The following is a 12,015-nucleotide window of genomic DNA, read 5'->3' as shown; positions in this document are numbered from 1 at the left end:
ACCCTCACGTATCGAAGCAGCACGTATTTGTGCGCTTACTGGGAACGATACCCATTATAGGTATCAGAGTCCCAATCCATGTTATTCCCAGCGGCAACGGCGGTTTGATGATTGAAGAAGTCGATCATTTCTTGGCCACTCATGTTGTTGAAATTGACGCCAGACGGAAGTTCACCGAACAAGGCACTGGGAGCAGAGCTTGCGACTGTGCCTCCAGTGGAGGATGGGAAGAGTTGGAAGTCATTACCAAGGCAGTCGTTTGGCACGAAATCCTCGCTGAAGCCTTCGTCAACTTCACGCAATGATGTTGGCGTATAAAGCATTGTGTTCCCGTGTCCGAGGGGAGAGATGTGAGGAACAGGGCCGACAGAGTATGGTAAGCCAGAAGTCTCATAACCACTAAGGTTTTGGAAGATTTCGTGGGTGGGCGTTGGCAACTGAACATTGGCACTGTAAAGATCTTCACCTTCAAAGAGATTGAAATCTGCGCCAGTGTTTGTGAAGGTAGAGAAATTCTCATTGAAATGGTCTTGACCCGCCAATGTGTTGCTGGTGTATGGTGACGCATCTGAGGCTGAGTTGGTATATTCCGTCACTGGAGAGTAATCAATTTGAAGTTGTTGTGGTGCAAACATCCCACCCATATCGGGTTCGTTGTTGTACTCCGGGAATGTGATTTCACTCTGGTGACCATAGTAGACCGATCCTTCGTAGTTGGACATGTCCATGTCATCTTCTTCGGGAGTGTTCATGATGTTACTGTCATTGCCCGGAGTTGGGATACCGGTGGTTGGTGGAGTAGGCAAGCCGGTTGATGTATTTGTGGCTGTTGCCCTATCCCTGTTTTTGCCATTGTTCTTTGATCGAACATAGGTCCATCCATGCGCCTTCTCCATGTGCTGCTTACAGTTCGATTCACGCTTGGATCGATAAGGGCACGGCTTGAAGTGGCACTCATACAGAGCAGGGGCTGCAGAGTGCTTGTCATTGTGATGGCGATCCATCTCCTTCTCGGTTGGCCAACCATATTCATGGTATTTGCAAGCCTCGACGGGACACTTCCACGGTCGGGAGTGGGTTTTCTCGTGCTTGGTGAGATCACATGGCCGCTTGAATTCCTTGTCGCAGCCTGGCTCACGGCAACGTTTAGGTGCGAGCTCTGCAGCAGAGGCAGAACGCTTGCGACGGGCCATCGAGCGGAGGATGGACTCATCGTCCTCGGCTTCCTCACTCATGGATCTCTTGAAGCGCATGGCTTCTTTAGAGTCTTCGTCCATCTCGACGGGTTGGCCGGTGGCGATGGAGATAGCCTTACCGTTCTTCTTGACTCGAACAAGTTCTGCCGGTTTGCCGTTCTTTGTCAGACCACCGTGAAGTTTGATCTCATCAGACCTGATACCAGAGACAGTCAGTAAAGGTTGTTCAAATGAAGATATAAGAGTAGAGCCTTGTGAGTCATGGCACAGGACATCGGTGACCCAAAAAGGCAAGACGGGTGAAGGTGAATGGGTGACATACGATTCAGGATCCTCGTCGTCCAGTGTCTCTCCTTTGGCTTCCTTCTCCTTTGCGGCTTGAACCTGTTGCGCGTATTGCTTGATCTGATCAACAAGATCGACGAAGTATCCGTTAGTATATGGTCGGTCGTGAGGGCGTGTCTGTTCGCGGTCGCTCAAATATTCAACAGTCGCTTGGATGCAGCGGATTGACGTGAGGCAGAAATCAAGGTACAAGGCGGCTGACTTGGTCCTCTCCTTCAAACGGAAAATAGAATGAGCGACACTCCCAACAACTTCATCTTGGATTTCACTCACCGGCGCCATGAAAATCAGGGTCTTCTCCAGGTCACGCAGACATACGATCTCCTTCGCGTGAATTCTTCGTGGGCAGTCTTTCACAATTGGGTAGAAGTCTCTCAAAGACGGCTTTGCGAGAAGCGGCTTCAAGATATGCTCAGTGATTCGGTTAGTTGCCCGAGAGCTGAGTCTGGGAAGGTTTTCGATTGTTGAAGAATGAGCAGCAGCAGACCTAGTTATAGCTGATGCTGCGACATCATTGACGCTAGTGGACTGCGTCTCCGCAGCTTTCTTACCAGACATTGAGCCGATTGAAGATCCCAGACCACTGTCTGAGTATCTAGAAGGGCGGCGGTTGTGTCGTGGACGCAAGGAGCGTCGATTAATTGAGGCAGGTTCCTCAGACATTACTCCATCCATGATGGGGCCGTATGATTTAGTCGTCGGAGTATCGACGGTGTGGTTGAGGAAGCCTTGAGGGACGGGGTCGGCCTCGTCTCGAAAGGATTGTCGAGCAGTAGGAGAGCTGTCTTCGACAGCAGAGAGACCACGGTCGATGTTACCGAGAGTTAATGCGACTCGACGTTTGTGAGCGTCGACGACATCCTCAAGTGTTGATTGAGAACGACGAGGGAGTGCTGGGACTTTGAAGGGATGAGGTAGTTCTCGTTCTGGGGTAGTGGGGTGATGGAAGGTTGCTCCTTTGCGTAGGGACATGGTGGTATTAACGGGAGCCAGGCTTGACGCATTCGCAGAAGGAGTGGGAGTCATGGCAGTAGATGTGGTCTTTGTAGTAGTTCGGCGGGGATGGGAGAAAGACATGGTGGGTGTGAGTGGCCACTTGTTCAGGACAAGTTATGTTGGTCGGAGTTGGGTAGCTGCTCGAATACTGGGATATGATTAGCCTTGTGAATCCTGAATTCATGCATGTGAGTCACAGGTAGGTCGATCGAGTCAAAAGCCGGCAAGTCAAATCCGTCCCAATCGAGAACGTCTAGATTGGGATGAAGCTTTACAACCCACGCCGATATATAGGGCTGATTCGTCAATGGAGGCTCGTTGACCTGACTCGATTGACCGATGACTGCTAGAAGAGGAGACTCGGGGAGACGCAAAGGGGAGCGGAGTGACTATACCAATACTTGTTCTCAGAACACAGCATGCAACAGCGTTCCCGGCTGGACGGCGACCTCGAATCCTGCAACTTGATCTGTCTGCGGGCGAGTGATGGAATGTATTCGCGGTCGACGACGAGTCTTCTTCACAGCGGCTGTGGAGGAGAAGGTGTGTGCTCAGGACAAACTGAACGGGGCGGGGACGACGAAAGGTAAGGCTGGTTGCTGCCTGGAGGTGTTGACGAGTGCAGGAGTATATAGGATGCGAGGGAGACGGCCAGAATGAGCAGAGTCCTGGAGATAGGAGAAACTGGTACACGGGAGAAATATTGGCAACGCGTTGAGTACTGCGTGGCCAGAAGATGGGCGTGCTTTGGGGTGGAAGGTCACGGAAGGGGGGGAATTCGAGAGAGAGATGTGTGTCGAGAGAGCGCGCGAGGTGAGATGAGGTTCTTCTCTCGCGGTCCGCCTCACCAAAACGCCTTGCGAGGGTCGTGCATCGCTGCTGCCTGGAGCTGTTGCTAATCCGGTACAGCGAGCCACAGCACCAAAAGGCGTACTTGCCGCCCTGAGGGCCTCTCTTGGCGCGCCATCCAATTAGAGTAGACCGCTCTTCTCGTACTGTATTATATAATCAGCTTGTCTCCGTCTCCACTCACCTCACCCGTCTGCCCTGCGCTAGACTTCTTGTGTCCAAGCACTTTCCATTACAGTAGACGCTGTCAGTGGGGCGAAGTACATTTCGATGTTTGTTTGCTTGCTTCAAAGTTCAATCCCTTGATCAGAGGAATATAACTCACTTGAGGGAATTGCGGATGATTCCGGATGGCATTCCATGCTTGCTTTGATCATTTCCACCAGACGGGAAGATCTCATACCTCGAATTTCTCATGTTTTCCGTCTTTCCCTCTCACGTGGACCTTACCGTAAATCCGTCCCCGGCCGAACCAGAGGAAAAGTCCGGACTCCATTTCGACGTCAAACTGCCCCGAAATGGATATCTCGCACGTTCATCGTGGCAGATCATTCGATAAGCAGCCGACGTTGATACTTCGTAGCGTGGGTAAGACGGTCAACCGTTGTCCCGACTCCATCACCGAGCAGGACGACGATCAAGCGGCGTCGAGGAGCCTCATGCTCGACCGCCGTTGAACGCAACTCAGCCACCGCCGCACCAGGTCGCATTCCCACAATATACCTTAAAAGCCTCACCATTCATTCATTACCGGAGATTGACCTATCAGGCCATCCTTCCTAAGTCGATTGCCGGTGAACGGTTGCAGGTCTCGGTGAAGAGGGCAAGAAGGGCAAACATACGATGATTCCTACCCAAGTTTCAACTCCATACCCCACACTAACTCTTCCCACCGTACCTTTTTACGCACCCTGCTGCTTTTGCGCCGGATGCGCATACCGAACTGCCAATATTTGACATTTCCCTTCACACCGAGTATCAGTTTCGGGAATTTGCTGCGTGCTGGTTGCTGCTTACGAAAGTTCGGTCTTGGCGGGTACGAGTCCTGCTACATTTCTCGTCACGCATTATTTCACACGATCGATCCTATCAGAATAGATTAAAGACACGACATGCCAAATCCGGAATCGACATCATCATCGCTCTTGAGATGATTTCCGCGTCCGTGCTTTTTAAGCTTGAAGCTTCTTTTCGCTAACAATTAACGAATCCGATATCCAGGGGGCCTCTCGATTTGCGTACGGCACCACCACTCATCTCGTGTCCCAAGAAGACAGATGGCGTCAACCTAACACGGCTAGGAATATCTCGTCGCGGGTTCACCTCTTGTTTCTCTTCTCGTGACTCTTCTCTCCCCCCTCTCGAATCGGGTCCCTGCCGCCCTGAGCAAGTGACTCAACACTAGCCTCAAACTGTGTCTCATACATGACTTTACTCAAACGCGCCCCACGAAATCGATCCAGCCAAACCCACAAAATCAACACACATCGACCTTTCTCGCCGCAGGGCTGCATCAAAAAGAGCGTCATACCAAAATTCCCCTCTCGTATTTTCCGATTCGACTCGCATTTGGCTGTACCACTCCTTTGGCCACCTCTCGCCTTTTGCCCCTTCTGCCCTTTCCAGCCCCAGGGCGGCAGTCGTGAGTCCATAGCTGCATCCAGACCCTAGGTCCTGACTGCAAGACGACAGTCCACTTGCTGCAGGAAAACGCCCTCCTGCATACTCAGGAAGTCATGCTCATAGGGCTGGCGAGTAACACTTGTTTGCTCCATATCAGTCGGGCGCAGATCTTGATGCGTTTGCATTTGGAGGTCGTAGTCCTGGCAAAACCGGGTAGAGGCTGTGTTTCGTTGGCTGGAGATTCTTGGCCGTAATTTTGAGGTCTTGTGCGAGTGCAAACAAGACTGGCACGCGGAGGAGGACTGTTAGCATGTGCTTGTCCTTGCTCGTGGAACCTACCTACTCACGTGAAGTCATGTGGTTCTGATCAAAAGCTTTGTTGTTTTCATCTCCCAAGCAATCCTTTTCTATTATCAAGGACTATGACAACTTTCATTCTCACGATATCTTCATTCATCGTGTCTATGCGTTGCATTTTCAATATTTCGAATGTCACGTGCTATACTACTCCAACGTACCTTCCAAGTCCGTCCATCCCTGAACACTATCTAAGTACTAAACCCACCTTCTCAATCTCAATCACCATCCACTTTCATCGCCCAACTTTTGCCACATCACTTCTCAAAGCACACACACTGTACGACACAACCATGCAATGCAGGCGCATCCAACTATCTGCCTAGACTCGTGGTCTTGATGCTGAGCATTCCTTGGTGTTTGCGGATGCAGAGGAAATGTTGGTGTTTTGTGCGACGAAAAGTAACTCTGTGATGATGCGGTGGCGAGGCTGCGGGTAGCCGGTGAGGCTTGGATATAGATGGCTTCGTTCATGATGTTTGTTTCTGAGTTTTTTATCTGGAAATTTTTCAAGTCTGTTTGGATTGCCCGCAACAACATACCCGTCTTGATTTCGTTTCAGCGACAGCAACAATATGCCGAGCAAGGCCTTGGTTCGAACGGAGAGGAGGCGGCCGATTATCACTAGGTCTCGTTCGAAAAAGGTGTGTAGACCTTGATTTATCCCTTTCAATATACCCGCCCCTAAGAAGTTGTGTTGACAGCCAGATCGGCCGAAGTGCCCAACATGTGCCAAGATAGCTGGCGTCTTGAAAGCGATGCTTGAACATCAACAATCCATCGATGTCAAGCTTGGCACTCCAGAAGAGGTTATATCTTCATCAACCTGCACTTCTCACAAGATCATGTTTCGAAATTGCTTTGGAACGCTTAGCCGAAAGTCGATCAAACGTCTCCAGGGTTTTGGCTGCTCGTTCTCTCATGGAGGTATTTTTCAGATATCGTGGTTGTTAAATGGAGATTTAGACTTTCCCAACGGCTCTTTTCAATACAGCGTGGATCTGTACCCTATCGGGAGAGGTCAAAGTATGCATTTAGCAGGAAAGACAGTGCATCCTCACTGGATTGAACATGGGTTGCTGGATCGATGGAGGCGTGGCTGTGATGCCCAACACAATGAAGAATGCCAACAAGGCTTTACAAAGGATCGACTGGTAGGGTCTCATCCCACTTGGTTGATTGATACTTGGACGCTATGCCTCGTCCACGGTCATCTCGATATGCCTTATGTTGCTCTGAGCTACGTTTGGGGCCCACCAGACTTTTACAAGACATCCCGCAGAGATCTTGCCATGCTGCAGCAAGTACAGGCATTTCATCATTTGAAGGGACAATCGCTAGTACCGCAAACCATCATCGATGCCTTCGCTGTGACACAGCTTCTAGGGCAAAGATACCTCTGGGTTGACTCGCTGTGTATTGTGCAAGATGACGAGGAGATGAAGGCGGCTGAGATCATCAACATGAGTTACATCTATGCTCAGGCGACAATCACAATCATCGCACGGCAAGGTAAAACTGCTAAGTATGGGCTTCGTGGGTTTCCAGGAACTTCTCAACCAAGACACACTTCTCAAGACCTTTTCCGAATCGACAAGAAATACCGTTTGTTAAAATCTCCACAATACTATGGATATGGCTGCGAGTGGGACTGTCGAGGTTGGACCTATCAAGAGGAAGTATTTTCCCGGAGAAGGTTGATATTTTATAATGACCGCGTCTGGTGGGAATGTCAATGTTCTAAATTTCAGGAAGACATTCATACCCCACCTGGGAGTAGAAAGTCTTTGCCCAGTAGAATTCCAAACGAATCTCGGATTTTCAGTTCCGACATCCTGGACCTTGAAGGCTATAGATCGTTGGTTACCTTTTATAACACAAGACAATTCACTATACCTGAGGATGTGGTTCCGGCTTTCGCAGGAATCACTGCTGTCCTTACCCCTTCTTTCAAAGGATTTCTATTTGGCCTGCCTCTACTTTCCTTCGACACAGCACTTTGCTGGCAACCTTTTGGGATGCCAGGGATAGATTGCAAGCGGAGAGGACCACGAAACCCTCTTATCCAGGCTCGGTCCTATCTGCCAAGTTGGTCATGGATGGGTTGGCAGACACATATCGATCACCATTCAATGACAATTACGCACGCTAGAAAGAGATACGGCAACTATCGTCATTCGACTTTTAATACAAGTATCAATGGGACCACGAAATCAATAATTCGGTGGTATAGTAAGGAAAGGGATTCTACGAAACTACACCCTATTGATGGACCCCGAACATTGGAAGCGGTAATGGCCGAAGGTTTCAAGGAAGATGGGACGCTTCCCACTGGCTGGCGACGCATCGAATACAAAGATCGTGAATGGCACGACCACGTTAGCACAGGTTTTACCCCTCCCAAATATTTATTCATCCATGAGTCAGAGCCAGAAAGCGAATTTTGGTTTCCTGTACCAACTGCTCAAGATTACACAGACAGTCCAGCCCTACCACTAGGAAATCTTTTGTGTTGTAAGACGCAGAAGAGTTCCCTTTTGATCGGGAGAAGACGTGTGATCAAGGGCAAGAATCCCCTGAAACTTGAACATGACCTCCTCGATAAGGAGATGCGATGGTCAGGCATTATCCAACTGCACAACACAAATCAACTGCCCCTCGAGAACGAGGATATTTCAACGAAACTAGCCCTTCCCTGTGACTTAGTTGTCATCTCAGAAGGATTCGTCCTCGAAGGAAGCAGACTCTACTCGATTCCGGGGTGGGAGTTCGACGAGCGCCCAAAAGGTCCTCACGGCACCAAGTACGAATTCTTCAACGTTCTTTGGGTTGAATGGGAAGATGACATCGCGTATCGGAAAGGCTGTGGGAGGGTCATGAAGAGTGCTTGGGATGCTCAGGATCCGGAGTGGATTGATCTGACGCTTGGTTGATGGCGAGCTCATTTCAGTCGATGAATTCCCTTGGCAGAATATGTCAGGGCGCTGGACCTTGAAGCGGGAAGTTGGCGACTGTTGCGAGAGGGAAATCCTGAAAGGACTTCAGGATCGAGAGTAGGGCGGTGCTGCTCAGAATGGAACGGTCACTGAGTGAGTTGATAGTAATCAGCTTAGGGAGAAGGTTGACGACCTCGAGTTTATTTACATGCTATCATGTCTCATCACTTATCAATTGAAATCTTCGTTTTTAGATACAGAAGATGGCGAGGTTGTCAGTAGAAACTCCTCAAAGTCCAACAATGAAAGATGCCCAGTGGTCAGCCTTCGTTGGAGAGGATGATTATGCACGAGATGCTACCCGAAAAGCTAGTTCTGACTGGTCAGACACCCAGTTCGGAATGGAGAGCTGATCCATACTCAATGTCTAGCCAGTTTGTGGTCTTCGATCGCCACTTCTTTCTTTGTGCTGAGGGAATATATGAATGAAGTATTTTGTGATCCTGCTTCGAAGTTTTGGTTGTCGTTTCGTGTCTTTAGTGTTGGTGGCCTCTAGGGTGTTTTAGAGAACAGAATGATACTTTAGCATGAGACGATAATGGGAACTTGTTGTACTACCTAAATTCTGGTTATTTGAACTCTCTTGTTTTCCTCTTCCCTAGTTCTTCTTCATTAGAGATCCCTGTAAACTATTCCAATTTGACGATCAATCGCCAAATCGACACGAACAAGAACAAGAACAAGAACAAGCGCGAGAACATCAAATGGCTAGAGATCATGAATTGTGAGCACATACTTCCATTTTCCAAAATCGTCTCCGTCATTCATCGAAACTATCCAAGCGAATTCGTACCAACAGCAAGAAACCCAACCAATCTCCGCTCAAAGGACAGGACATCGTTTACCCTCCCTCAATAAGACCAAGGCCTCAACCTCCCCACCTCATCATCCTCGGGCCTCCCCTCCCTCGGCACATCCACCATCCCGGGCTCCAAATACCACGCCGGATCCCCGCCCCCCTCCACCTGCGTAACACTCCACCCATTCCCCAACCACCTCAACCGATTCTCCTCGCGACTCTCAAACTCGTAGTCCTCCCACCGCGGCGCCCTCAACGTCTCCAGACAATGCAACGTACTCCCCGGCCACAGCCCCGTGATGCGGTCCCCCTTGCCGCCCTCGGATCGGTACCACGAGTTGCACTCATCCATGTACACCGTCTTCTTGAAATATTCGGCGCAGTACTCGGAAAAGTCTTTTACGCGCGCGAGTTTGGGCGTGATGGTGGTATAGTCTTCTTTTTGGAGCTTGCGGATGCATTTGATGATGTAGTCGCCCTCGGTCTCGATCATCATGGTCAGGGACCCCGAGCCGATGGCCGAGTTGGGCCCGAGCATCATGAAGAAGTTCGGGAAGCCGTCGACGCCCATGGTGAGGTATGTTTCGGGGTAAGGCGTGAAGCGTTTTTGGAGCGAGACGCCGTTCTTGCCGTAGATTTCGAAGGGGGGCCGCGAGGAGGAGTTGAAGCCGGTGGCGCAGACGAGGGCGTCGATTTCGATATTGCGGCCGTCGGAGAGGTTGATGCTGGTGGGGGAGATGGAGGATATGGGCGTGGAGATGAAATCAACGTTGTCTTCGACCAGGGCTTCGAGGTAGCCGGGGCCGGGAGTGAGACGTCGACAGCCGACGCTGAAGGAGGGAGTTAGGGCGTCGACGATTTCGGGTTTCTTGGCGAGGCGCTTCTTCATCATGGCGCGGAAGGATTTGACGGCTTCGGTTTGCATGTCGGAGTCTTTGAATGTTACGCCGTGGATGGTGTTCCCGTCTACTTCGATGAGTTTGCGGAATTCGAGGAACCTTTGGGGATTGTTGGCGAATTCTTCTCGTTGTTCGGGTGAGACTGGGGTGATTAGCATTGATTTCTTTGAGGTTGTGAAAGGGGACATACAGTCGAGTTTCGCTGGATCTAAACCTAGTTTTTCCATGGCGCTGTCGCCAAAAGGGTTTGAGATCCAGGTTCTGCTCCTTACAAAACATGAAAGCTGGATACCTTCCACCTTCTGCAAATTTGGGACAATCTGGATGGAGCTTGAACCTCCTCCTATTACTCCTACTCTTTTATTCTTAAAGTCGTATCTAAGCAGAGTCAGTAACTCTCCTAGGGTCATATTTCGGCAAAGGCTAACTGCTGGTTCCATGCTGCTGAATGCATCACCTCCCCTTTGAAAGTCTCGAATCCTGGTATCTTTGGCCAAACGAAGTCATTCAAGTTGCCTCGCGCTGAGAGAAGGACGTCCGCATCATCATTGATGGTTTCTCCCGTTTTCACATTTTCTACTGTGAGTTCCCTGGTCTCCCCGTTAATTCTCCAAACTCGAAACGCCAACTCCCGGATTGCTCACCATTTCTTGGTGTAATCGTTCCACTTGCAAGATGTGATCTTGTGTGACAATTTCACGTGTCTCATGACACCGTATTTGTCTGCAATACCGTGAAGATAGGCACAGATCTCCTTCGCTGGAGCGTAGAACGCCGACCAATTTGGATTTGGGTCGAAAGAGTATTGGTAGCTGTGCGACGGAATGTCGCATGCACAACCTGGAAGCAATTGAGTATCTGATCATTGATCTGAATTGGGGCACATACCTGGGTATCTATTCTCCCACCATGTTCCTCCTATCCCCTCATTCTTCTCATAGATTTGAAGGTCGACATTCCTCAGACGTTGCGGTATCCTGATTCCCAGATATATCCCAGAATAGCCAGCTCCAATCACTCTCACTTTAAGCGGTCTCAGATTCTCCACCGGCTCATCCTTAATCGTAAGCATAGTCACGGAACCCATCTCGCCATCGACCTTCTGCCGTTTTCTGCGCATAGTCTCGAGACGGAGGAAGGGGAGGAGAACTGGCAGTCTTTATCTGTCGTGAATCATGAGCAGAGGCGGGACGCAGCGACTCTTCACCCTTTCCCCCATGGCGGGTGCAAAGTGATGGCCGAGACCAATGTGGTGCCCGCAAGCTTTCCATTATCGTGCAGGGTAACCTGGTTACATGACGTGCCGGAGTTGCCCCTCCTCGTCCTCCCCGAAAAGGCTGCCGTTTAGAGTTGTGGGGAAGGCCAGAGGCGGGGTCTCGCTTCGAGATGCTGCATCGTGGGGCAAACGGCTGCGGCCAGCGCTGGAACCGTCAGATGCGGGCAATGTAAAGTCTTCAGGGATTTATTGAGTGTTGGAGAGGTTGTGGGGTCGTCAACAGTCACAATATCAGTCGAGCAGCTCCGGAGATGACCTGCTTTCAGTCGGATTACCCCCTTTCACCTGCTTTTGGACTCTTGAGTCTTGACTGAATTCCCCCTTGTTGAGGTTGGAGAGTGGGGTATGGGCAATGGCACATGCCACGAAGATCTCGGAAGATCTGGGATCTGGGATCTGGAGCTTATTACCAAGAAGGGCCTTGTGAGTCGTATGGTCGTCCGGCATAAAGGTCGAATGACTCGATAATCCATTATTGTATGGAGGTTACTCAAGAGCATCATCTTCTCCCAGTCTTGTACTTGATTGCCAAACGATAGAGAATGTGGCGAATAGATAGGGAAAATCCGTATACTTACTCGGTGTAACGGAGGGTTGAGGATTAGAAAACCCCGTATACGCTGCAGCCTAAGCCTGTTCCGCACTTGCACAATTGTCAAGCAAGGGTCTTAGCAATTTG

The 12,015-nt window shown here is 50.1% G+C and overlaps 3 protein-coding genes across 3 annotated transcripts; 1 reads left to right on the top strand and 2 right to left on the bottom strand.

The window, feature by feature from the left end:
- Positions 1-35: 35 nt before the first annotated feature.
- LY89DRAFT_595261 (putative zinc finger transcription factor ace1) lies at positions 36-2,513 on the bottom strand (the record flags this gene model as incomplete). Its single annotated transcript, XM_018209850.1, has 2 exons — positions 36-1,392; positions 1,519-2,513. 2 exons carry the CDS (start codon positions 2,511-2,513, stop codon positions 36-38), a joined length of 2,352 nt encoding a protein of 783 aa, XP_018065519.1.
- A 3,881-nt stretch (positions 2,514-6,394) lies between these two features.
- LY89DRAFT_595243 (HET-domain-containing protein) lies at positions 6,395-8,299 on the top strand (the record flags this gene model as incomplete). Its single annotated transcript, XM_018209848.1, has 1 exon — positions 6,395-8,299. One exon carries the CDS (start codon positions 6,395-6,397, stop codon positions 8,297-8,299), a length of 1,905 nt encoding a protein of 634 aa, XP_018065518.1.
- A 914-nt stretch (positions 8,300-9,213) lies between these two features.
- On the bottom strand, positions 9,214-11,132 carry LY89DRAFT_595114 (flavin-binding monooxygenase; the record flags this gene model as incomplete). The annotated part of the gene is made up of 5 exons (XM_018209843.1): positions 9,214-10,202; positions 10,251-10,438; positions 10,489-10,650; positions 10,705-10,900; positions 10,949-11,132. The coding sequence occupies 5 exons, from the start codon at positions 11,130-11,132 to the stop codon at positions 9,214-9,216; spliced, it is 1,719 nt and encodes a 572-aa protein (XP_018065517.1).
- Positions 11,133-12,015: the final 883 nt, after the last annotated feature.

Source organism: Mollisia scopiformis (assembly GCF_001500285.1).
Source record: "Mollisia scopiformis unplaced genomic scaffold LY89scaffold_24, whole genome shotgun sequence".
Lineage (NCBI taxonomy): Eukaryota > Fungi > Ascomycota > Leotiomycetes > Helotiales > Mollisiaceae > Mollisia > Mollisia scopiformis.
The sequence above is the reverse complement of the archived record's forward strand: the minus strand, read 5'-3'. Positions and strand labels throughout refer to the sequence as shown.